The following is a 21606-nucleotide window of genomic DNA, read 5'->3' as shown; positions in this document are numbered from 1 at the left end:
CTACATATTTTAATGACAGGAACTGGGAAAATCTTTCCTTTTGTTCCTGTTACTTTTACAGTGCTTTTGCTTACACTATAACTTTTTGGAATATTTCCAATTCTTCTTCTTCTTGGAAACCCACTTTTAAAGTTATCCCAGGCTCTACATGGTATTTGTCCCCCCAGAAAATAGAGCCTATGACCTCCCTATTCCTCCTCCTCTGTGCCCATGTCTTTAGAGATTTTCAGATCTTTTACCTGCTTAGGACAATTTCTTGAGCAGAGGAGAAGGAGATTAAAAGGAACCCTAGTGCAGTTTTTGACAGGTTCTGCAGCACAGGAAGGGCAGTGCCTCCCGAAAATGAAAGTTCGAGGTGAGGTTATGTGTGGTATTGAGACATTCATTGAAAATGGCTTCCTGATCACTATTCAGAAAGTCTCCAGGGCAGTAAAGGGATTTCCAGAGAGAGGCGGAGCTATGCAAATTATTTACAGGAGAAGCGCTGTTTTGGTATTGGCTAGGAGGCCCATTTTAATGAATATTTATAATTTTGCTGAATAAATTGCATGTGGCAAAGCCCCCCCTGACCTGCAGGACCAGGAGAGATCCTCTGTGAGTCTGAGCTGATAAAGAATCCCAGTTCCACCAGGGAGTTCACTCCGGCTGATTCTGGTATCAGGGACTGGGGGGAGTCCAGGGGATCCCTGGTGGGGGGAGAGATGTGACCATGGGATTGGGATTGGGATTGGGATTGGGATTGGGATTGGGATTGGGATTGGGATTGATATTGCTGCCCTGTGGGGACACTGGGGAGTCACAGGACTGGGACTGGGGTCATGGGCTCCTCTGGGGAAAAATGAGGGGAGATGGTGGGAGTGGGACTGGGGTCATGGGGGGTCTGGGAGACTCTTTGGGAGCAGGAGGTGATGCCAGGATTTGTGCTGAGGTTCTGGGGTGACACTGAAGAAATTGGGAAATGGAGTGGGAATGGGGTCTGGAGACAGGCCAAGGGGGACAATGGGGGCCTCAGGGAGGGAGCCCAGATTTTGGGTTGGGGTCCTATGGGGCTGAGGGGACTTGTAGTGATGGGAGTAGGATTGGGCTTCTGGGGGGCCAGGAGGACACGGTGCTGAGGGACTGGGGTTCCTGGGGCTGGGGGACATTGGGGAGGGATAAGTAACCCCAGGATTCGGGATGAGGGAGCCCAGACATGCCCAGGGCTCTGCTGGGCAGGAGTGCCTCCCTTCCCCCTGGGCTGACCCCACTCCCCGGCCCAGTCCCTCACTGATGAACCCTCCCCGTGTCTCCCCTGTGTCCCCTCTGTGTCCTCCAGTGTCCACACCGGTCCCTGTGGCCTCTCCCTGCCATGGCCCCCCTGGCTCAGACCCTGGCACTGCTGGCAATGGCCATGGCCACCACGGCTGTCGATGTGATCCCCCTGGACATGGCCCCAAACTCCTTTGATGACCAGTACCAGGGCTGCGGCCCTGCCATGAAGGCAGCATTGCCGGCCCTCAACTTCTCCGAGTTCCAGCAGAACGAGAATTTTGCCAAGGCCTGGGTAAAGGCTGCAGCCAAGATTCAGAGTCAGAGGCCCTTCACGAGCCCTCTGTCCCCAGACCAGGCCACAGCCATCATGGCCTTCACAATGACTGAAGCCAGAAAATTCAATGATGCCGTGCGTGTGGCCGGACGCTCCCGCCAGGAATACCGAGACAACTTCCACTTCAAAACGCTGCATTTCCTGCTGACTGATGCCCTGGCCACACTGAGGGACGCTCAGAAAGGGCAGTGTCGGGCCACGTTCCTGAAGGTGTGTGACACCCAGTACAAGGCACAGCGTGGCGACACCGTCCGGTTCGGTCATTTCATGCCAGTGTTCCTGAGCAATCAAATTGGCGAGTGCCCTGGTGAGACAATGCTCAAGGTGCACACGTGCCATGGCATGGAAATCACACTTTTTAGTGAACATCCGGAACCTAAACTCGTGCTGATCCCACCCTTTGAGACTTTCAAGGTCACCCAATACACCCAGGAAGGGGACAAGACACAGATCCAGCTCCGCTCCACTGAGACCTTCACCAAATACAACTGCGAGTGGCTGGGAGGTAACACTACAGGGGACAGCCAGGGGGGATGGGGACAGCCATGATAAGGCACAGGGGACAATGACACTCACTGGGGATGGGGAACAGGGACACTCACAGTGTGTGGGGGGACAAGGATACCCTGGGCTGGGGACACCAAGTCTGGGGACACCCATTGTGGACACAGGGACAGCAACACACATGACAGAGAACAGGGATGGGGACCCCCACTTCTGGGAGGGAACAGGGACAGGAACACCCGTGCCAGGGGACAACAGGAGCAGGAAGAGGGACAGAGACAGGGACCCCGAGGGTACCAACCATGTCCTTCCCCACTAAAGGCAGTGTTGTGGGGATGGGTCCTGTGTACAGAACCCAGGTGGGCCAGGACCCCCCATGCCACTCCCTGAAACCCTGTAACCCCCTGAAACCCCCCATGGCAATCCCTGACTCCCCTTGATCGCTGTCACCTCTTAGCCCACCATGACTCCCCTGGCGTCCCTGGCCCCCGTACCCCCCCATGCCTCCCCTCAACACCCTGTCACCTGTCACCTCATGGCCCCATCTCTCCTGTCATACCCAACCCCCCATTATGGCCGTCCCCTCACTTCCCCAGTTGTCTCCCATTTTGCCCCTCTTTGTCCCCCAGGTGGGAGTATCCCCAGTGCTTCCTTCCATCTCAGTGGACTCCTCTTGACCACCGCAGCCCTGGCAGTGGCCACTGGGATCGTCTGAGCCATGAGGCCACCAAGGCACCAAGGTAACTGTGGTCACTGTGGCAGCTGTGGCCACCACGATCACCAAGACTCCCTCAGCCACAAGGATACCACTTGGGCCAGTGTGGCCACCAAGGCCATTGTGCAAAGAATTCTATTTAAAAATTCAATCAAAACAATTCCATTAATAAATCTGAAAAAGTATGCAAAAAGTGACCATTCTTAAGCAGGGCTTGATGTTACTCCCCACACCAACACTCACGGGAACGTCTCTTTCTCTCAGCCTCAGGAAGGATCCTTGAGGAGCATCCCCTTCCTGAGGGAGGAACCTCACACAAATTTCATTCCCAGGTGGAATAGGGGAGAGGAATCTCTGTCTGAGAGGGGACTGGATGTTCCCAGGGTCAGTTGATTGGATGGCCAGGCCCAGCTCTGGTGCTTCATCCTCACTTGTCAATTCGGAGTTGGTGATTTGGGCTGGTTTTAGCCCAATTCAGCACCAAAATCAGCAGCAGACGCCTCTCAATGCAGCCCCAATGGCCACAAATGCAGCATTGTCCCTGGGGCACATTCCAGGCAGAGCATCCTGACACACCCTGTACTTCAGGGGGACGTTAAAGGCTGGAAACTGGGAGGATCAAGAGGGCAAGGGCAGGGTCCTGTCCCTGGGGAGGGACAGTCCCCAGTGCCAGTCCTGGCTCAGGGGGACCTGCTGGGGCAGCTCTGGAGAAGGACCAGGAAGTGCTGGTGGGTAACCAGTGGAGCTGGCTGTGTGGCCTGGGGCCAGGAGGGATCCAGGGGGTGTTGGCAAGATCAGGGTCAGGAGGTCAAGAAGTGATCGTTCCCCTCTGCCCTGCCCAGTGAGGCACATCAGGAGTGCTGTGTCCTGCTCTGTCCAGTGCAGTGTCCAGTTCTGGGTTGCTCTGGTTTCCAATCCAGGTCTCAGGGGTGATGCTGCCTGAGCTGGGAGGTTGGGCCAGGTGCCCACTCTGGGTCCTTCCAGCCTGCCCCATGCTGGGATTTGGGGATTCTGGCAGTTGCAGTTCAGGAATTGTCCACCGGAGGCCAGCAGCGAGCACAGGAAATCAGCGGCACTGCGCATGCGCCTCCCCAGCTGCAGTTCCGGGTGCCAACAGCAGGCGGCAGCACGAGCTGCTGGCGCTGCTGAGCGCCCGCCCCGCCCCATCCCGGCCCCGGGGGCTCTGCAATGGTTTGGGATGGAGCGACCTTAAAGCCTGTCCGGTGCCAGCCCTGCCATAGGCAGGGACATCTTCCCCTGGGCCAGGCTGCTCCAGGCCCTGCCCAATGTGGCCTGCAACCCTTCCAGAAGTGGGGCGGCCACAGCTTTGTTATAGATGGGTAAGGTGATGACCGGCTCTCACAATTAAGGGGTTAATATTGTGTGTATGTAACAAAAGTTTTGTTGATGCGTGGTTATGTTATTGTAGTTTCTTGTCTGGGCAGTCTCTGTTCTCCCCACAGTCCCCTTCCCTCCTCCCATATTGTTGCCACCAGATGGCCCTGGTTGTCAGAGTGTCAGGGTCATGTGGAGGGAGGGCGTGTGCCTGTGCCCCTTGCTTAGGACAGCTGGGAATGGGAGAAGTTGTTGCTGGGGAGGCGTGGTATGACAACACCTCACCTCCAGTCAGACTGCAGGAAGGTCTCCACCAATGGACATCAAGGAAGTCAACTGGCTGACTTTGGGAGGGTCCAGGCATTTATAAGGAAAGTTTTTGAGTATTTATGACTGCTTACAAATTTGTATTTTCCTGATGCAACACCAGGGGTATAAAAGGCAGAGCCACCATTTTGTGGCAGTTGGCCGCACTCCCAGTGCTGTCCCTTTTTCGTTATTCAGTCCCTTTGTTGTGTTGTTGCGGTTTATTAAACCATTAAATATTTAAAGTGAGGAGTTGTTTCTCATATTCACCATGGTCTCCATTATCACCAAGGCCACCATGACCCCCAGAAAAATGAGATCCTCAAGGCGCCATGGCCACCCCTGCCATTTTCCCTGGAGGAAAAGAGAAAAAAAGTTAAACAAAATGGAAGACAAATCAAATCTCTTGGCTTTTTGCAAATATTAAGACAAATGCTAAATGTATATGTTAAAATAACTTTGATTTATTTCTGCTATTAACAAAATCTTAGACGTAGTAGTGGTAGCTGATATTGTCACCAGTGAACTGTCTGTTTGGTTGAGATAACACCCAGTGGACATGTCATGAGGACCCTGCTGTTGAAATGCCAACTTTCAGCATCTACTGTCTGAAGAAAGTATGGACCAAGGCCCAGACTGGAAGTGAGAAAGAGCCAAAACCACAGCCAAGAAACAGGCATGCTCTAAAAAGGCAGACCCAAGGAGGGGCCATGTAAAATAGTTCCTGGAATATATTACTAGTTTATGTAAAACTATGGATATGCATAACAGTCTCTGAATATGCAACGGGCTGATGTAATGGAAAAGGTATTTAAGGGGTTTCCCTGATGGTGACAGTGTGCTCTTGGCTGAGTGCTGAGACACACCCAGCCATAATCTTTGCTTTACTGTCTTAGTCTCCTATTCTCCTTTATTAAACTTTTTAAATTTTTCACATTTCACAAGCAGAGGCTCACCCCACAGCAGAAGAAGCAGCTCTGGGCTGGGCTGTGGCAGCAGCAGTGAATTCCCTTCCCCAAGCAGTAGCTCCAAATGTCCCTCTCCAAAGCTGAGAGAGAGAGGGAGACAGAGAGAGAGAGAGACCCAGCAGCTGCCCCAGCTGCATCATTCACCTGGCCAATTCTGACGGTATCTCCGCCCCTCAGAGAGAGACTCCCAGGTAAGAGAAATGCAACCAGATGCCCTCCTTCCCTGAGCTTGGCCACTTCTTTTACTTTTCCTAAGGACCCAGTCATTAGTGTTTCCTAGCAACTTATGGGAAAAATTCTGAAAGTAAAGAGAAACAAAAAGAAAGAAACCAGTGAGAAATGAGGCCTCACTTTAAAATGTTAAAGTTTTATTAAACCAAAACAACACAACAAAGGGACTGAATAAGGAAAAAGAGACAACACTGGGAGCATGGCCAACTGTCAGAGGCTCAGCTACAAAATGGCGGCTCTGCCTTTTATACCCCTGGTGTTGCATCAGGAAAATACAAATTGGTAAGCAGTCATAAATACTCAAAAACTTTCCATATAAATGCCTGGCCCCTCCCAAAATCTACCAGTTTACTCTTCCTTGATGTCCATTGGTGAAGACCTTTAGGCAGTCTGACTGGAGGTGAGGTCTTTTCATGCCAGGCCTCCCCAGCAAAAGGCTTGGCCCTTTCCCAACTGCCCAATGCAAGGACCACAGGTACACACCCTCCCTCCACATGACCCTGACAACCCTGACAGGCTGAACCATCTGGTGACAACAATACAGAGGGGGAGAAAGGAGACTGTGGGGAGAACAGAGGGTGACCAAACAGAAAACTACAATAACATAACCATATATCAACAACACTTCTCTTAACATACACACAATATTCATCCCTTAATTGTGAGACAATCATCACTTTACCCATCGATAACAAAGATGTGGCTGCCTCATCCTGGAAGGGTCAAGGTTGGGCGGAGCAGGGCCCGGAGCAGCCTGGCCCAGGGGAAGATGTCCCTGCCCATGGCAGGGCTGGCACCGGACGGGCTTTAAGGTCGCTCCATCCCAAACCATTGCAGAGCCCCCGGGGCCGGGATGGGGCAGGGCGGGCGCTGGGCAGCGCCGGCAGCTCGTGCTGCCGCCTGCTGTTGGCACCTGGAACTGCAGCTGGGGGCGGCGCATGTGCAGTGCCGCTGATTTCCCGTGCTCGCTGCTGGCCTCCGGTGGACAATTCCCGAACTGCAACTCCAGGAGATGAGCGGGTAAAGAGGGAAAATCCCTGATTTGAAAGGAAAAAGAGTTTCCTGAGCGAAACATCAGGGGTTTTTCATCAATAAATTGGTGGTGCTGCCTCTCTCCCCGAGCCTGGGGCTGCTCTATAATCTCAGAAATGCCATCAGACCCCAACGAGCAGCACCTGTTCTGAGCTCCTCCAAGCTTATCAGGAATACTGTCTGCTCCTAGGAATTCCTGCTGGATGGATAATGAGCTCCTCCTTTAACAAACAGCCTTGGAAACTCATTTTTCTTGCCTGAAGAACAACCCAAGTGGAACATTTTCACTGTGGAACTTTCAGAGAGAGCTCCAGGCCCAAACTGCAACCAGGATGGAAAAGGACCATGGCCAAAGTCCACCCTCTCTCCTGTGACCTGCAAACGCCTCCTGGAGCCTATTTACAGGGATGGACACATTTTTATATCTTTATCGTTATATAACTACATATTAATTATGCAACTTATATTTTTTTATTGTATACATCCAAGTATGGATTTTTTAAATTTCTATCAAACCCCCCCGACATCGTTTCTCATTATTCTTGTTACAATTAAACAATAATTACATCCAATTGCCAAACAATCATCACATCTAACAATCATATCATTTATCATAGTCATTAAATGATTATACAGGTGCAGCCTAACATTTTCCCAGGCCTATCCTTCCTTTCTAACTCCCCTGAATATTCCATGATTTTAGAAACATTTTATCCCTTTACTATCACTGCCAGCTCCTCAGCTCTCTGTTTGGGGTGTGACTGCGTGCAGCAAACACACCCGGGGTGCTCCCCTGGGATCCTTCACTGTGAAAAATGCGTATTTTATGATTGGCTTTTCGCAAATATTCAAATGAATATTATATGTGTTGTGTTTGAAAGTTATGCTGTGTTAATTTTCTTAAGTAGTGTGTTAAATATAGTTTTAGGTTAAAACAAAATGTTAAAATTGAAACTATGCTGTGTAAGATACTTTTTTTAAAAGAAAGGACTCACAGCGAGACAGCAGCCACAGGACACCAAAATCTTTCAGAGAAAGAGAATTTATTGCTCCATTATCAGGAGAAATGAACTTCTTCCCACCTCAGCCCTGAAGAGCAGTCAGGATTCAGAGGAAGCAGCTGACACTGCCTAGACAGAATCCTGTGTTTGAATGGAATTTATGCATCATGGGTGAGGTGCATGAATATGCAACAGGCTGTTGCTTTTAAGGGTTAATCCTCTGTTAACAGGGGTCCTTTTTGGGGCTTATTTTGCCCAGAAAGAGGTACCTGGACTGTCCCTAACTCTTTGTTTTTATTGTCTCATATTGTCCTAATCCAAATTGTCCAAATTATTATTGCTCTAATTATTTTGCTATTTTTATAACCGTTTTGTTATTATCAAACTTTTCAGATTTTAAAAACAAGGGATTGTCGTTATTCACCCTTTAGATCTGGGGTGAGTCAGGCTGGGGTGATTTTAGCTGTAGATCAACCAGTGTTAGATTTTTGTCTCTGTGTGCTTTAATCACTGAGTGAGCAGCAGAGTGAGCTTTGCCCACAGTCCTTGTTGTGCTTTTGCTTTTATTTTAAACCTCCTTATGCTGATGCCTTTGCTGGTGGTTCTTTAAGTGACCTCAAGCCTCTCACGTGCCACCAAATGTTAAATGGCAATATAAAACCATTAAGCTGTTTGTGGCAGTGCCAGCAGTTCACATCTGGGAATACATCACCACATGCTGGAAAATTGAATTGGTTTTGTAAATTGTCTTTTTTTGTTATTGGGGGGTTAAAAATTTCAGCCATAAGGGAATTCCAGAGTTATTGCAGAGCCAAAATGACATTTCCATGAGCTGTGGATGCAGCTGATCCTGGCCCTCAGCAGGGCAGGGAGCTCTGTGTGGGAGCAAGCAATAGTGAGAGGAAAATGTTTAGAATTTGCCTTATTTACTGCAGATTTTAAAATCCATGCAGATTTTTTGTCAAGCGTGAGAAGGATTCCTTAGCTGTGCTGCTGAGCTTTAGTTCTTCTGGGAATTTAAGTTTGAAAACTTATAATCTTTAAACCTTGAACTCTAAGTTTTCCACCACATGATATTGCATGCTTCTATTCAAATTACACATCTTCTATTCAAATTACACAAATTACAGCTGGGGCAACCCCAGGAGTTGTGGAATCACCTTGTCTGTATCTTTTAAATGTTTTTAATTACTGGGATTTAAATATTTTAAGTTACTGGAAGCTTTGTCAGCTGGCAGGGCCTGGTTTTCCCTGAAAAACTCTTGGCAGAGGTGTTATTTCAGAGAAGGAATTTCGAGCCAAACACAGTTCTGGGGTTTTCCATCACAGCACATGAAATATTCCAGCCTGATGATTCCAGCTTGTGCCCCTGGCAGGATGGAATGAGGATGTGGGGATGCTGTGTCTGCAGCAGCTGCGGTTTGGGATGCAGGGATTTTGGGATGCTGGGATTTGGGGATGCAGGGATTTTATGATCCTGGGATTTGGGGATGCTGTGCCTACAGCAGCTGGATTTTGGGATTTGGGGATTTTGGGATTCAGGGATTTGGAGTGCAGGGATTTGGGGTTGCAGAGATTTGGGAATGCTGGGATGTTGAGATGCAGGGATCTTGGAATGCTGGGATTTGGGGATGCTGGGATTTGGGGATGCCATGCTCCAGAGTCTTTCACCTGCAGCCAAACCCAGGGGTGGCTGAAATCACCTCAATTTACAGCTGTTGGTGTTGTTTTAGGGGCTTTTTTGTATGAGCTGATTCCCAGGCTTTTCCCCAGCAGTTGTGTGGAGAGTGAGCAGGGAAGCCTCTGTTGATCCAACAATTCCCAGCTGGAGCTCAGCCAGAGCCTGGAGCAGAGCTCCAGCTCCATCCCACCTGTTCCCAATGGCATCAAAGCTCCCGGGGAGGGTCCCTGGGACCTCCCTCCTGCAGAGCCCAAGAGCTGCTGCTGCAGGCACAGGTCGCTCCCACGGGAGCCATTTGCACTGAGATCGATAATTTCATGGAATTCTGGAAAATCTCACCCCACTGCCATGGGCAGGGACACCTCCCACCAGCCCAGGCTGCTCCAAACCCCATCCAAGCCTGGCCTTGAGCCCTTCCAGGGCTGGGGCAGCCACCTTTTCCCTGGGACAGAAGGAGAACATCGGTATGGATCTGGTCCATAAATGTATTCGATGGGTCCTTGTGACAAGAGCTCCAAGCCCTCAGTGCTCCCACTGCCAGAAGGGTTTGGTTGCTTCCCTGCCTGGCTCCTGCAGGTCAGGGCCAGGTGGTTTGGGGTGGTTTGGGGTCAGTGCCTGGCCCTGACGGGCGAGCGGGTCAGGCTGTCCCTGCGGCGCCGCGCTGGTGTGAGCTGGAGGCAGCGGTTCTCCCGGAGCAGCTGCTCCTGCTGGTCCTGCAGCTTGATCCTGGTGTCCCTGAGGAGCTGGCAGTGCTGCAGGAGGCCCATCAGCTCGTGGCGCAGGAGCCTGTTCTCGGCCTTCACCTGCTCCACGTGCTGGATCAGAGCCCTCATGGCCACCTCCTGCGCGCCCCAGGTGAGCTGCTGCATCCTGCGGTGGAACTGCTGCTCGCACTCGGCCTTGTCCTGCAGGAACTTGCTCCTGACGGCGTGGGTCTCCTCGGCACAGCGGATCCTGGTCACCCGCAGCTCCTTCTCCAGCGCCTTCACCCTCTGCTCCGCCTGCACCTTCTGCTCCTTGTAGGGCTCCAGCTGCCGCAGCTCCGTGTCCAGGCGCGAGGCCTCGGCCTCCGTGTCCTCCAGGGCGCTCCGCACCTCCCGCTCATTGCCGGCGTAGCGCGGCACCAGCTCCTCCTTCTGCGCCTGGATTTGGACCAGGTCTTGGCGGTTCTGGTCGCTCAGGGTGATGACCATGCCCGGGGGGTCCTGGCTGAGCTTCGCCCCGCAGCACAGGTAGGACTGGCTCTGCTCCTCAGTGCGCTGGGCTTCCTTCTCCAGGTGCTTGGTGCCCTGCAGGAGCTGCTCCGCCCTGCCCAGGTAGGTGTCCAGGTGTTGGGAGAGGATCCTGCATTCCTCCTGCAGGTACAGCTTCCTCTCCCGGACGGGGTCCTCCGTGTCGCTGCTTTCTTGGGGTGGCTCTTCATCCTTGCTTTTCTTTGTTTTGGATGCCATATTCCATCAGACGGTGAAAAACTGAAACAGAGGGGAAAAAAACAGCACCTCAGAGTTTTTGCCCCAGTCCTGCCCTTGAGTTTCCAACTGGTTCCTCCAGCAGCTCAAATGTTTGACCCAAAACTGTTTGGTGCCATTCCTGGATTTGCATTTCCCATCCTGATTTGCCTCAAGAGAGAAACAAAAATGCACATTTTTAAAGATTTCTCTTTTTTTGCCATGTAGTGTTGGGATATTCCTGCAGTTTAGAGGGAAAAGTGCAATTCTGCCCCGTTCCTCCCTCACTAATTCCAGTGTTTGAAGAGGCAGCTGCATCCCAAACCAGTACCTCCTGTCCAAAACCAGCATCTCACATCCCAATTTCAGGAGACTCTCTTTTAAAAATATATTTGTCAGCATTCATTTAATGAGATTCAGGTTTTTTAAACGCTTTTTAAGCATTAATTTCAGGATTGGCTGAATTTCTGAACTATTTATTCCAGTGTAGAATGCTGGAATTTTCAGGATTTAGAGCTGGAGTCTGACAAGTCTGATGGTTTCAGTGAATATTTGTAATTACAGATTCTCATTTCCTAATACAACCCATGTAAATTCTTAAGGAAAAAAACCACAAAATTCCAGAAGATGGGTGAAAAACAGAATGAATCCACTAAAATCCCAGCCCATGCTGCAGGGCTTTGGGGAATTTTGGAGAGCTGGTGCAGGGGATGTGTGAGGGTCAGAGAATTCCCCCGTCCCCGTGGGAAAAGGACGAAGTTGGGGTATAAAATGTGGTGTTTTAGGGCACTGACCTTCCCTGCTGCCAGGTTTTCCCGGGTCCCACGGCTCTTGGCTGCCTCTGTGTGTTTGAGCCGTGTCCATGGAGATGAGCTGAGGTCACAGGGGGGCCCTGCAGGGGGATCCCACCCAGCCAGGTTCCACTGTGCTGTCTGGGAGATGCAGCAGGACAGAGGGGGAAAGGGGCACTGACTTCCTCCTCGCCTGCCCGGGTGTGCCAGGGCTCCTTCCTCTTCCTCACACTCTCCTCCTCTGTGAAAAACACCAGTCACTTGTTTTTAAAATTTGAAAAGTTTAATAGTAATAAAATGGTTATAAAAATAGCAATACAATTAAGAGTAATAATAATCTGGACAATTCCTAATCAAATAATTTGGATTAGGACAATACGAGATAATAAAAACAAAGAGTTACAGTCCGGGTACCTTTTCTGGGCAAAATAAGCCCGAAAAAGGACCCACGTTAACAGAGGATTAACACTTAAAAGCAACAGCCTGTTGTATATTCATGCACCTCATCCATGATGCATAAATTCCATTCAAACACAGGATTCTGTCTGGGCAGTGTCAACTTCTTCCTCTGAATCGTGATGGTGTCTTCGGGGCTGAGCGAGGTGGGAAGTTCATTTCTTCTGATAACGGAGCAATAAGGTCCTTTTTTCTGAAAGATTTAAGTGTCCTGTGGCTGCTATCTTGCTGCAAGATCTCTCTTTGAAAAAGTATCTTACATAGCATAGTTTCTATTTTAACATTTTGTTATAACCTAAAACTATATTTAACACACTACTTAAGAAAATTAACACGGCACAACTTTCTAACATAACACATATAATATTCATTTTAATATTTGCAAAAAGCCAATCATAAAATACGCATTTTTCACAGCCAGAGCTGGTGTGCCCAGAGCCGGGTCCCTCCCAGCACCAGCGCCGCCGGTGCCGCGGGGCGGAGCCGACTCCCTTTCCCAGGGCTCTATTTCCCGTTTCCCGGGACTACATTTTCCAGAATTCCATTTCCCACAACTCCATTTCTCAGGACTCTGTTTCCCATTTCCCAGGACTCTCCGTTTCCCGTTTCCCAGGACTCCATTTCCCAGCATTCCATTGCTCAGGACTCCATTTCCCGTTTCCCAGGACTCCATTTCCCAGCATTCCATTGCTCAGGACTCTATTTCCCGTTTCCCAGGACTCCATTTCCCAGAATTCCGTTTCCCAGGACTCCATTTCCCATTTCTCAGGCTTTATTTCCCAGCATTCCGTTTTCCAGCACTCCATTTCCCGTTTCCCGGACTCCATTTCCCAGCATTCCCTTTCCCAGCACTCCATTTCCCGTTTCCCGGACTCCGTTTCCCAGGCGCACCCGCGGAGGGCGGCGCGGCCCGGGAGCGGCCGGGAGCGGCGGCAGGCCAGGGCGGCGGAGCCGAGCCGAGCGGAGCGGGGCGGGGGCGCTGCCGCAGCCGCAGCGGGAGCAGCCCGGCCCGGCCCGGCCCGGCGCGGCGCGGCCCCCGCACATCCGGGCGCTGCCGCAGGCCCGGCCCGTGCTCCCGTGGCGGCGCGGCCCGGGCGCTGCCGGCCGGCCCGGCCCGTGCTGTGGCGGCGCGGCCCGGCGCGATGCTGCGCTGCATGCCGCCGCTCTGGCGCTGCAACCGGCACGTGGAGGCGCTGGACCGGCGGCACTGCTCGCTGCAGGCCGTGCCCGAGGAGATCTACCGCTACAGCCGCTCGCTGGAGGAGCTGCTGCTGGACGCCAACCAGCTCCGCGAGCTGCCCAAGGTGAGCCCCGCCGCGCCGGCCCCGCCGCTCCCGAGCGCTATCCCGGCCTGCGCCGCCCCGCTGGGCCCGGCCGAGCCTGGCCGAGCCCTCCCCGTACTCCGCGGCCGACACCGAGCGCTTCGGGGGGCCCGGGGCTCCGTGCGGCCACCCCGGGCCGGGGAGGAGCCCCTCGGCCGGGAACGGCATCGCGGCTGACGCCCAGCGGAATAAAGAGGTTCCCTGTACCCGGGTCATCGGGATAAAGGGGTCCCCTGCCCGCCCGGGAGATCCTGTACCCGGGTCATCGGGATAAAGGGGTTCTCTGCCCGCCCGGGAGATCCTGTACCCGGGTCATCGGGATAAAGGGATCCCCCTGCCCGCCCGGGAGATCCTGTACCCGGGTCACCGGGATAAAGGGATCCCCTGCCCGCCCGGGAGATCCTGTACCCGGGTCACCGGGATAAAGGGGTCCCCCCTGCCCACCAGGGAGATCCTTTACCCGGGTCATCGGGATAAAGGGATCCCCCTGCCCGCCCGGGAGATCCTTTACCCGAGTCAGCGGGATAAAGGGATCCCCCTGTGTGCCCGGGAGATGCTGTACCCGAGTCACCGGGATAAAGGGGTCCCCTGCCCACCAGGGAGATCCTGTACCCGGGTCAGCGGGATAAAGGGATCCCCTGCCCGCCCGGGAGATCCTGTACCCGGGTCACCGGGATAAAGGGGTCCCCCCTGCCCGCCCGGGAGATCCTGTACCCGGGTCAGCGGGATAAAGGGGTCCCCCCTGCCCGCCCGGGAGATCCTGTACCCGGGTCATCGGGATAAAGGGGTCCCCCCTGCCCGCCCGGGAGATCCTTTACCCGAGTCAGCGGGATAAAGGGATCCCCCTGTGTGCCCGGGAGATCCTTTACCCGAGTCAGCGGGATAAGGGGATTCCCTGCCCAGGGGGAGGTCCTATACCCGAGTCACCGGGATAAAGGGGTCCCCTGCCCGCCCGGGAGATCCTTTACCCGTCAGTGGGATAAAGGGGTCCCCCTGCATGCCCGGGAGATCCTGTACCCGAGTCACCGGGATAAAGGGATCCCCTGCCCAGGGGGAGATCCTGTACCCGGGTCATCGGGATAAAGGGGTCCCCCTGCCCACCAGGGAGATCCTTTACCGGGTCAGTGGGATAAAGGGGTCCCCTGCCCGCCCGGGAGATCCTGTACCCGGGTCAGCGGGATAAAGGGGTCCCCTGCCCGCCCGGGAGATGCTGTACCCGAGTCATCGGGATAAAGGGATCCCCCTGCGTGCCCGGGAGATGCTGTACCCGAGTCACCGGGATAAAGGGGTCCCCCTGCATGCCCGGGAGATCCTTTACGCGGGTCAGCGGGATAAAGGGGTCCCCTGCCCGCCCGGGAGATCCTTTACCCCGGACATCAGCCCTGTGACAGTCACAGCCACTGCCAAGCCAAGCATAGCATGAATTAAAAAACTCTGGTCTAGGCAGTAAGCTGCAAAAAGTGTCAGGTAAGTTAATGAAAAGTGATAGAACTGCTTTGTAGTTATGATCATAACTATGATGCTGGAGCATCTCTGCCATGCTGACAGGCTGGGGGTGTTTGGCCTCAAGAAGAGAAGCTCTGGGGAGAGCTCAGAGCCCCTTGCAGTGCCCAAAGGGGCTCCAGGAGAGATGGAGGGGCACTTGGGACAAGGGGGAATGGGGAGAATGGCTTCCCACTGTCAGAGGGCAGGGTTAAAGGCGTTATTGGGAAAAAATTATTTCCTGAAGGGTGGTGAGGCCCTGGCACAGGCTGCCCAGAGCAGCTGTGCCTGCCCCGTTCCTGGCAGGGTCCAAGGCCAGGTGGGACTGGGCTTGGAGCAGCCTGAGACAGTGGAAGTGGCCCTGCCCGTGGCCAGGGATACCTGTCCATACGCACTTCCCTCATGGAAGGGGACTAGGACCAGGTGGTGTTTGAGATCCCTTGCATCCCAACCCAGTCCATGATCTGGGGCTGCAGCCTGCACTTTCAGCTTCTGTTCTGTCCAGCACAGAGCTCTGCCCACAGGAGCACCAGGATAAGCTGCTCCATGCCACCGTGATCCCTGCAGGGTGCAGGATGGAGATCTGCCCTGCTGCCAGCTTGGCTCAGCATCTCCTGCCTCCCCAGGCTTTGCTTTTGCAGGGCAGGGTGCTGGGACGGGGGAGCTCTCGTGGTTGGTCCTGGAGCACCATCCAGCCATGGTGTTCCCTTTCTGCCTGGGATGCTGCAGGTGGGAATTTGAGCCTGCCTCTGGGGAAGGAAAAGGCTTGGAGACAGTAACTGGGCTGTGGGATACTCTAGAGGAAGTTTTATTATGTATCCCCTTTGGAAACTGTGTGATTTTTAAAAGTTATTGAAGTTCTGCCAGTGCCAGAGAGAGAAGGTGTTTGGCTGCCCTGTGTTTGGAGAGATGCTCTTCAGGGAATGCTGACTGAGTTGTGCGTTTATTAAAAAAATTGAGAGGTGGGTCATTAGCTTTCAATGTTTTTGTTGAGTACTGACATGTTACAGATTTTGCCATCAAATGTAGATAAAATAAACCCTTACTAAGCAGAAACTCAGTTTTGATTCTGGCCAGAGTGGTTTGGTTCAGTTTTGTTAACACATACAAACATCCACACCTGAGCAGGTTGTCTTGTGTGGAAGCAGCAGTTCCTGCTCTGGTGTTTTTGGGTTCTGTTTCTCTTTCCTGCTTGTCTCTTCCTGGTGAGCTGGGCTGCCTGTGGCATTCAGTGTGAGGTTGTTCAGGTGTGGAGACACCAGTGAGAGCCTCTGAGCTCTTCTCTCAGGTAGCTCAGCATCTTGCTGTACTTTAGGCAGAAAGATTTCCCAGGCTGCTGGAAAATGTGTGTGTTGTGGGCAGGCTGGGGCTGGGCATGGCTGTGAGTCTGTCTGCAGAGGAGGTGATTGTGACACACCCACGGAGCAGAACCTTCTGGGCCCTGTGCTCTCAGCTCTGTGTACCCTGCTGAGCAGCCCCAGCCTGGCCTTCTGCTGCACTGGACCCCTGGAACTGGGACAGACTGGGGTTTGTGAGCTTGGAAGAGCATCTTTAGGACTGCAAATGCAGATTTTATACTGGGTTTTTGCTTAGTCTATAATTGTGTGGGTGCAATCCTGCCTGTGATGGCAGGTGCTGTGTGCGTGCCCTCAGTGCCCTCCTGAGCCACCCAAAGAGCTTCTGTGTCACAGAGCTGTGACGTCTGTTCAGCCTGGAGCATCAGAGCTGCTTCCATGGCCTGTGCTGGGCTCACGGGCCCCTCTCTGGGTTATCCTGGGCTCACGGGCTCCTCTCTGGGCTCACGGGCCCCTCTCTGGCCTGTGCTGGGCTCACGGGCTCCTCTCTGGGTTATCCTGGGCTCACGGGCTCCTCTCTGGCCTGTCCTGGGCTCACGGGCCCCTCTCTGGGTTATCCTGGGCTCACGGGCTCCTCTCTGGCCTGTCCTGGGCTCACGGGCCCCTCTCTGGCCTGTGCTGGGCTCACGGGCTCCTCTCTGGGTTATCCTGGGCTCACGGGCTCCTCTCTGGCCTGTCCTGGGCTCACGGGCCCCTCTCTGGCCTGTGCTGGGCTCACGGGCTCCTCTCTGGGCTGTGCTGGGCTCACGGGCTCCTCTCTGGGTTATCCTGGGCTCACGGGCCCCTCTCTGGGTTATCCTGGGCTCACGGGCTCCTCTCTGGGCTGTGCTGGGCTCACAGGCTCCTCTCTGGGTTATCCTGCGCTCACAGGCCCCTCTCTGGGTTATCCTGGGCTCACGGGCCCCTCTCTGGGTTATCCTGCGCTCACAGGCCCCTCTCTGGGTTATCCTGGGCTCACGGGCCCCTCTCTGGGTTATCCTGCGCTCACAGGCCCCTCTCTGGGTTATCCTGGGCTCACGGGCCCCTCTCTGGGCTGTGCTGGGCTCACGGGCCCCTCTCTGGGTTATCCTGGGCTCACGGGCCCCTCTCTGGCCTGTGCTGGGCTCACGGGCTCCTCTCTGGGCTGTCAGTTCCCGTTCTGGAACCTCCTGGCAAAGAGTTATGAGAGGAGCAAATGGAACAGAGCAGTGAGATGCTGGTCCCCTGGTCTCAGGAGATGGAGTAAAGAGGATGGGGAGAGCAAGGGGTGTGACCAGACCCAGTGTACAACAGCTTTGCATAATGGAGGTGAAGGCTTTCAGGGTGTCTGCATCTGTCTGGGAAAGGTGGTGAAAGGTGGAGCCATTCCTCAAACCATTCTCCATTCCATGGCAGGGGCCTGGAGGGTGAATGATGGCCCAGAGGAGGGGACAGGGAGCCACTGCTGCTGCTTGCAGGAGAGCACTGAGTGCAAGCAAAGAGGGCTCAGTTCAGAGCTAATCACATCATTCTTCATGCAAAATGTAGTTTAACTGAGCTGCAGAACCACTTGGCACATGGCATAACAGTGCTGTGGGTTAGCACGAGCTCAGGAGAGAGCTGGAGCAGTTCAGGAAGGAGAAAACAACCAAAACTGAGGGTCTGCAGAGACACCACTGTGTGTTTGCACTCCCTCCTGAGAGAGGCCTGGAGGGAGTTTGGCTTGGCTGTACTCACACTCTTCCTTCCCAGCCCCTGTCTGGAGCTGCCCAGGGCTTTCTGTGGCCATGCTGGGTGTCCTCCCATCCCCAGCCAGAGCTCAGTGCCCTCACAGGTGAGCATCAGGTGCACCTGAAGGGAGAGCAGCCCCAAATGCTGCTGCTCCTGAGAGCAGCCAGGGAGTGTGGGCATGCCAGAGGATGGAGACATGCTGGGCAGAGAGAGCAGAGTCCCCTCTGTCCCTCCCAGCCCCTCCAGGTTCCCTGGCTGCTCCAGAGGCACGTGAGGAGGAGGAGGAGATCTGCAGGAACAAGGAAGCAGGTTTGACCCACCTTAGATGTGACCCAGTGTGTGTCCTGAAGGTTCCCTGAGCTGTGCCAAGGTGCCTTTGGTCCCAGGCACACAGGTCACTGCAGGAAGGGCGTTTTTTCAGGATATTCCTGTTGGCAGGGACAGACACCTAAGGCAGGAGTAGGAATCTGTGTGGTATGAGGTGAATACAGTAATGAAAATTGAAAATAAGCTGCCCTTCCTCCAGGAGGAGGGAAGCTGGGAGCGCTGGGTTAGGCACACGCTGTCCCTGAAGGAGGGTGCTGGGAAAGCTCTCTGGCTGGGGCAGGGGGATGATTTCCAGGTGAGGAGCCCTTGATGGAAACAAGGCCTTTTTTGGGAAGGAGACCCTGGGAGGAGGAGGAGGGTTTGTGCTTGTCATGAGGTGGAGAAAGGGCAGTGTGCTTGTTTCACAGGAGGGGCTGCACGTGCCCTTTCCCTGGGAGAGGGTCTGAAGGACACAGGGATGGGAAGATCTGTCAGAAAAGTGGGAATGAGAGAGCAGGCACAGCCCTGGGCAGCAAGGTTGTGTTTGAGGGGCTCAGGCAGGGCTTTTAGGGAAAGAATTCCCTGTGGAGATGATTTTGGTGGTGAAAGGATTGGAGGGGTGGCTTTTGGGAAGGTCTCTTGAAAATCCCTGAGTTTATATGGTTTATCTGAGTTTAATGGCTCCTCTTCTGAGGGTTTCTTACCCAGCACCAGCTGGGAGTTTCAGACTGGCTTTTCTGTGTCCTTATTTCACCTGTTTCAGAAACATGGCATCTCCCGCTCTTTCTGTGGCACCGTTTTCCTCTGCAGGATTTCCAGTGCCCTTTATGCTGGTGCTGTACTCCAGATCCCATGGGATGCTCTGCCCTTCTCCTGGATTTCTGAGTGACACTGCTGTGCCTTCCTCGCCTCTCCCTCTCTCCATCCTGCAGTGTCAGGTCCTCTTCTGGCTGCTCTTGCTTCTTTTTCACCTGTCCCTTGTGGAAACTTTGCCTGTTTTGAGCCTAAATTTCCCCTCAGGGTGGCTGTGCTTGGGCAGTTTGGAGGGATGGATTAAATCTGTGTGGGAGCATCTGCTGCCCCATTGCAGGGATTTGCTGACAGGGCGATACCACACGATTTAATGGAAAATGATAAATTCCCCTTGATAAGCTGCTTGTGCTTTCCACGAGGGTGTCTGAATTCCAGAGGTGGAAAACACTGGCTCTGTGCTGATTTTTGCTGTGCCCATCTTGCAGAGAGTGGTGGCTGCAGGATCTCTGCAGGAGCAGGGTGCAGAGCAGTTTTGGTGGTGAGAGTTTTGGAAGTACAGCTGGCTAAATCCCTGTGTTGGAGCTGCATAACAACACCATCATCCAGGCCACTCCTGAGCACTTGAGAAGTACAGGTCTCACTCAGCAGGAAGGAATGAACACATTCCATGGAATTTGGAGCGCTCGGAGGTGGCAAACAGAGCCGGTCACAACCCAGAAGGATCCAGAGACTCTTGGTGTGCTTTTGGAGGAGTGCTCCAGTTTGGAGTGTGGGGAGGGAGGCTGGAGGAAGCCCGGGTGGAGCAGAGCTGGTTGGACCTGGTGTAGGAGGACAAGAGGGTGGAGCTGAGTAGGAACTGAAATCCTGAACAAGTCTGAGCAGAGGGAGGAGACCTCGGAGCTCTGGTGTGTCAGCGTGAGCGTGCCCAGGGACAGGCTGCTGGACACCTCCCGGGGGAGTGCTGGGCTGGAAGTGTCTGAGGCCGTGGGCTGTGCAGAGGGGGAACCCCAGGGCTGGCTGTGGCCCCAGGCCTTTTAGCAGTGCTGGTGCTGAAGAGGGAAGCCCCAGGCTTTTCTCATATAGGGGCTGCAGTTCCTCACTGCAGCTCCCATGCTGCGCTGAGCCCAGTGCAGAAAACACTCTTCTGACTGCCAGTGAGCTGATACCCACTTGCACTGGAAGCTGTGGGAGACACTGGGGAGAAGAGCCCATTTCTGTCCAGGGCAGGTCCTGCCCTGTTTGGGCTTGTTGCCGTTTGCATCATGGCAAGGCCCTTTGGAACCAGCCAGGTTCCAGCAGCTCCTCCATCATGGCAAGGCCCTTTGAAACCAGCCAGGTTCCAGCAGCTCCTCCATCATGGCAAGGCCCTTTGAAACCAGCCAGGTTCCAGCAGCTCCTCCATCATGGCAAGGCCCTTTGGAACCAGCCAGGTTCCAGCAGCTCCTCCATCATGGCAAGGCCCTTTGGAACCAGCCAGGTTCCAGCAGCTCCTCCATCATGGCAAGGCCCTTTGGAACCAGCCAGGTTCCAGCAGCTCCTCCATCATGGCAAGGCCCTTTGGAACCAGCTAGGTTTCAGCAGCTGCTCCTGTTTGGCTGCCGTGGCCTGGGGTGAGAGCATCCCCATGCTGTGTCCAGAGCCAGGATCCCACTGGGAGCTGGGATCCCACCACACCCAGGAGCCAGGATCCCATTAGGAGCTGGAATCCCACTGACAGCCAGGATCCCGCCACACCTGGGAGCCAAGATCCCACCAGGAATCAGGATCCCACTGCACCTGTGAACCAGAATCTGCAGGGGGCTGGGATCCCACTGCACCTGGCAGCCAAGATCCCACCGGGAACCAAGATCCCACTGCACCCAGGAGTCAGGATCGCACCTGGGGGCCAGCATCCCACCGGGAGCCAGGATCCCACTGACAGCCAGGATCCCACTGCCCTGGCAGCCAGGATGCCCCTAGGAGCCAGGATCCCACCAGGCATCAGGATCCCACTGCACCTCAGAGCCAGGATCCCCCTGGGAATCAGGATCCCACTGACAGCCAGGATCCCACTGTCCTGGGAGCCAGGATCCCACAGGGAATCAGGATCCCACTGACAGCCAGGATCCCACTGCCCTGGCAGCCAGGATGCCCCTAGGAGCCAGGATCCCATTGGGAGCCAGGATCCCACCAGGCATCAGGATCCCACTGCACCTGGGAGCCAGGATCCCCCTGGGAATCAGGATCCCATGCCAGCCAGGATCTGACTGGGAGCCGGGATCCCCCCAGGAATCAGGATCCCACTGACAGCCAGGATCCCACTGGGAGCTGGGATCCCACAGGGAATCAGGATGCCACTGCACCCAGGAGCTGGGATCCCCCCAGGAGCCAGGATCCCACTGCACCCGGGAGAAGCTCAAGGCCATGCTTGTCCCTCTCTCCCAAAGCAAAAAGGGGCCTCGCAACACTAATTAAGAGCAGCTTTTAATTTCCTGGCATGTGAAGGCTGTAAGGAGGATCTTGGGGTTTATTTACTTCCATGGAAGAGTAAAGCTTCTCCTTCTAATCTCTCTGTATTAACAGCCCTTCCCTGAGAAAGTCAGGGAGCCAGGAGTGCTCTGTGGAGCCAGCCTTGGAGCCTGCCAAGGCTTGATGTGGGGTGGGCAC

The 21606-nt window shown here is 54.2% G+C and overlaps 3 protein-coding genes across 4 annotated transcripts in view; 2 read left to right on the top strand and 1 right to left on the bottom strand.

Moving 5' to 3' along the window:
• The first annotated feature begins 1348 nt into the window (after window positions 1-1348).
• Window positions 1349-2804, top strand: LOC118700075 (erythroblast NAD(P)(+)--arginine ADP-ribosyltransferase-like). The gene is made up of 2 exons (XM_036404406.1): window positions 1349-2090; window positions 2719-2804. The coding sequence occupies exons 1-2, from the start codon at window positions 1349-1351 to the stop codon at window positions 2802-2804; spliced, it is 828 nt and encodes a 275-aa protein (XP_036260299.1).
• Window positions 2805-6608: 3804 nt separating this feature from the next.
• CCDC166 (coiled-coil domain containing 166) lies at window positions 6609-12466 on the bottom strand. Of its 2 annotated transcripts, none has more exons than XM_054517483.1 (3): window positions 12100-12466; window positions 11601-11838; window positions 6609-10830 (listed from the first exon to the last, which is right to left on the bottom strand). In XM_054517483.1, the coding sequence occupies exon 3, from the start codon at window positions 10807-10809 to the stop codon at window positions 9967-9969; it is 843 nt and encodes a 280-aa protein (XP_054373458.1). In that variant the 5' UTR covers window positions 10810-10830; window positions 11601-11838; window positions 12100-12466; the 3' UTR covers window positions 6609-9966. The 2 variants fall into 2 exon arrangements, with proteins under 2 accessions (XP_054373458.1, XP_036260329.1); XM_036404436.2 differs by having other exon boundaries at window positions 11601-11833.
• A 729-nt stretch (window positions 12467-13195) lies between these two features.
• SCRIB (scribble planar cell polarity protein) overlaps window positions 13196-21606 on the top strand; it is a 110180-nt gene continuing 101769 nt past the window's right edge. The window contains exon 1 of the mRNA XM_036404404.1: window positions 13196-13357. Within this exon, the coding sequence (XP_036260297.1) occupies window positions 13196-13357 (162 nt within the window). The remainder of the gene's footprint in view (window positions 13358-21606) is intronic.

The sequence above is a fragment of the Molothrus ater genome, chromosome 1 (genome assembly GCF_012460135.2).
Source record: "Molothrus ater isolate BHLD 08-10-18 breed brown headed cowbird chromosome 1, BPBGC_Mater_1.1, whole genome shotgun sequence".
NCBI lineage: Eukaryota > Metazoa > Chordata > Aves > Passeriformes > Icteridae > Molothrus > Molothrus ater.
This window is presented reverse-complemented; position numbering and strand designations above follow the sequence as displayed.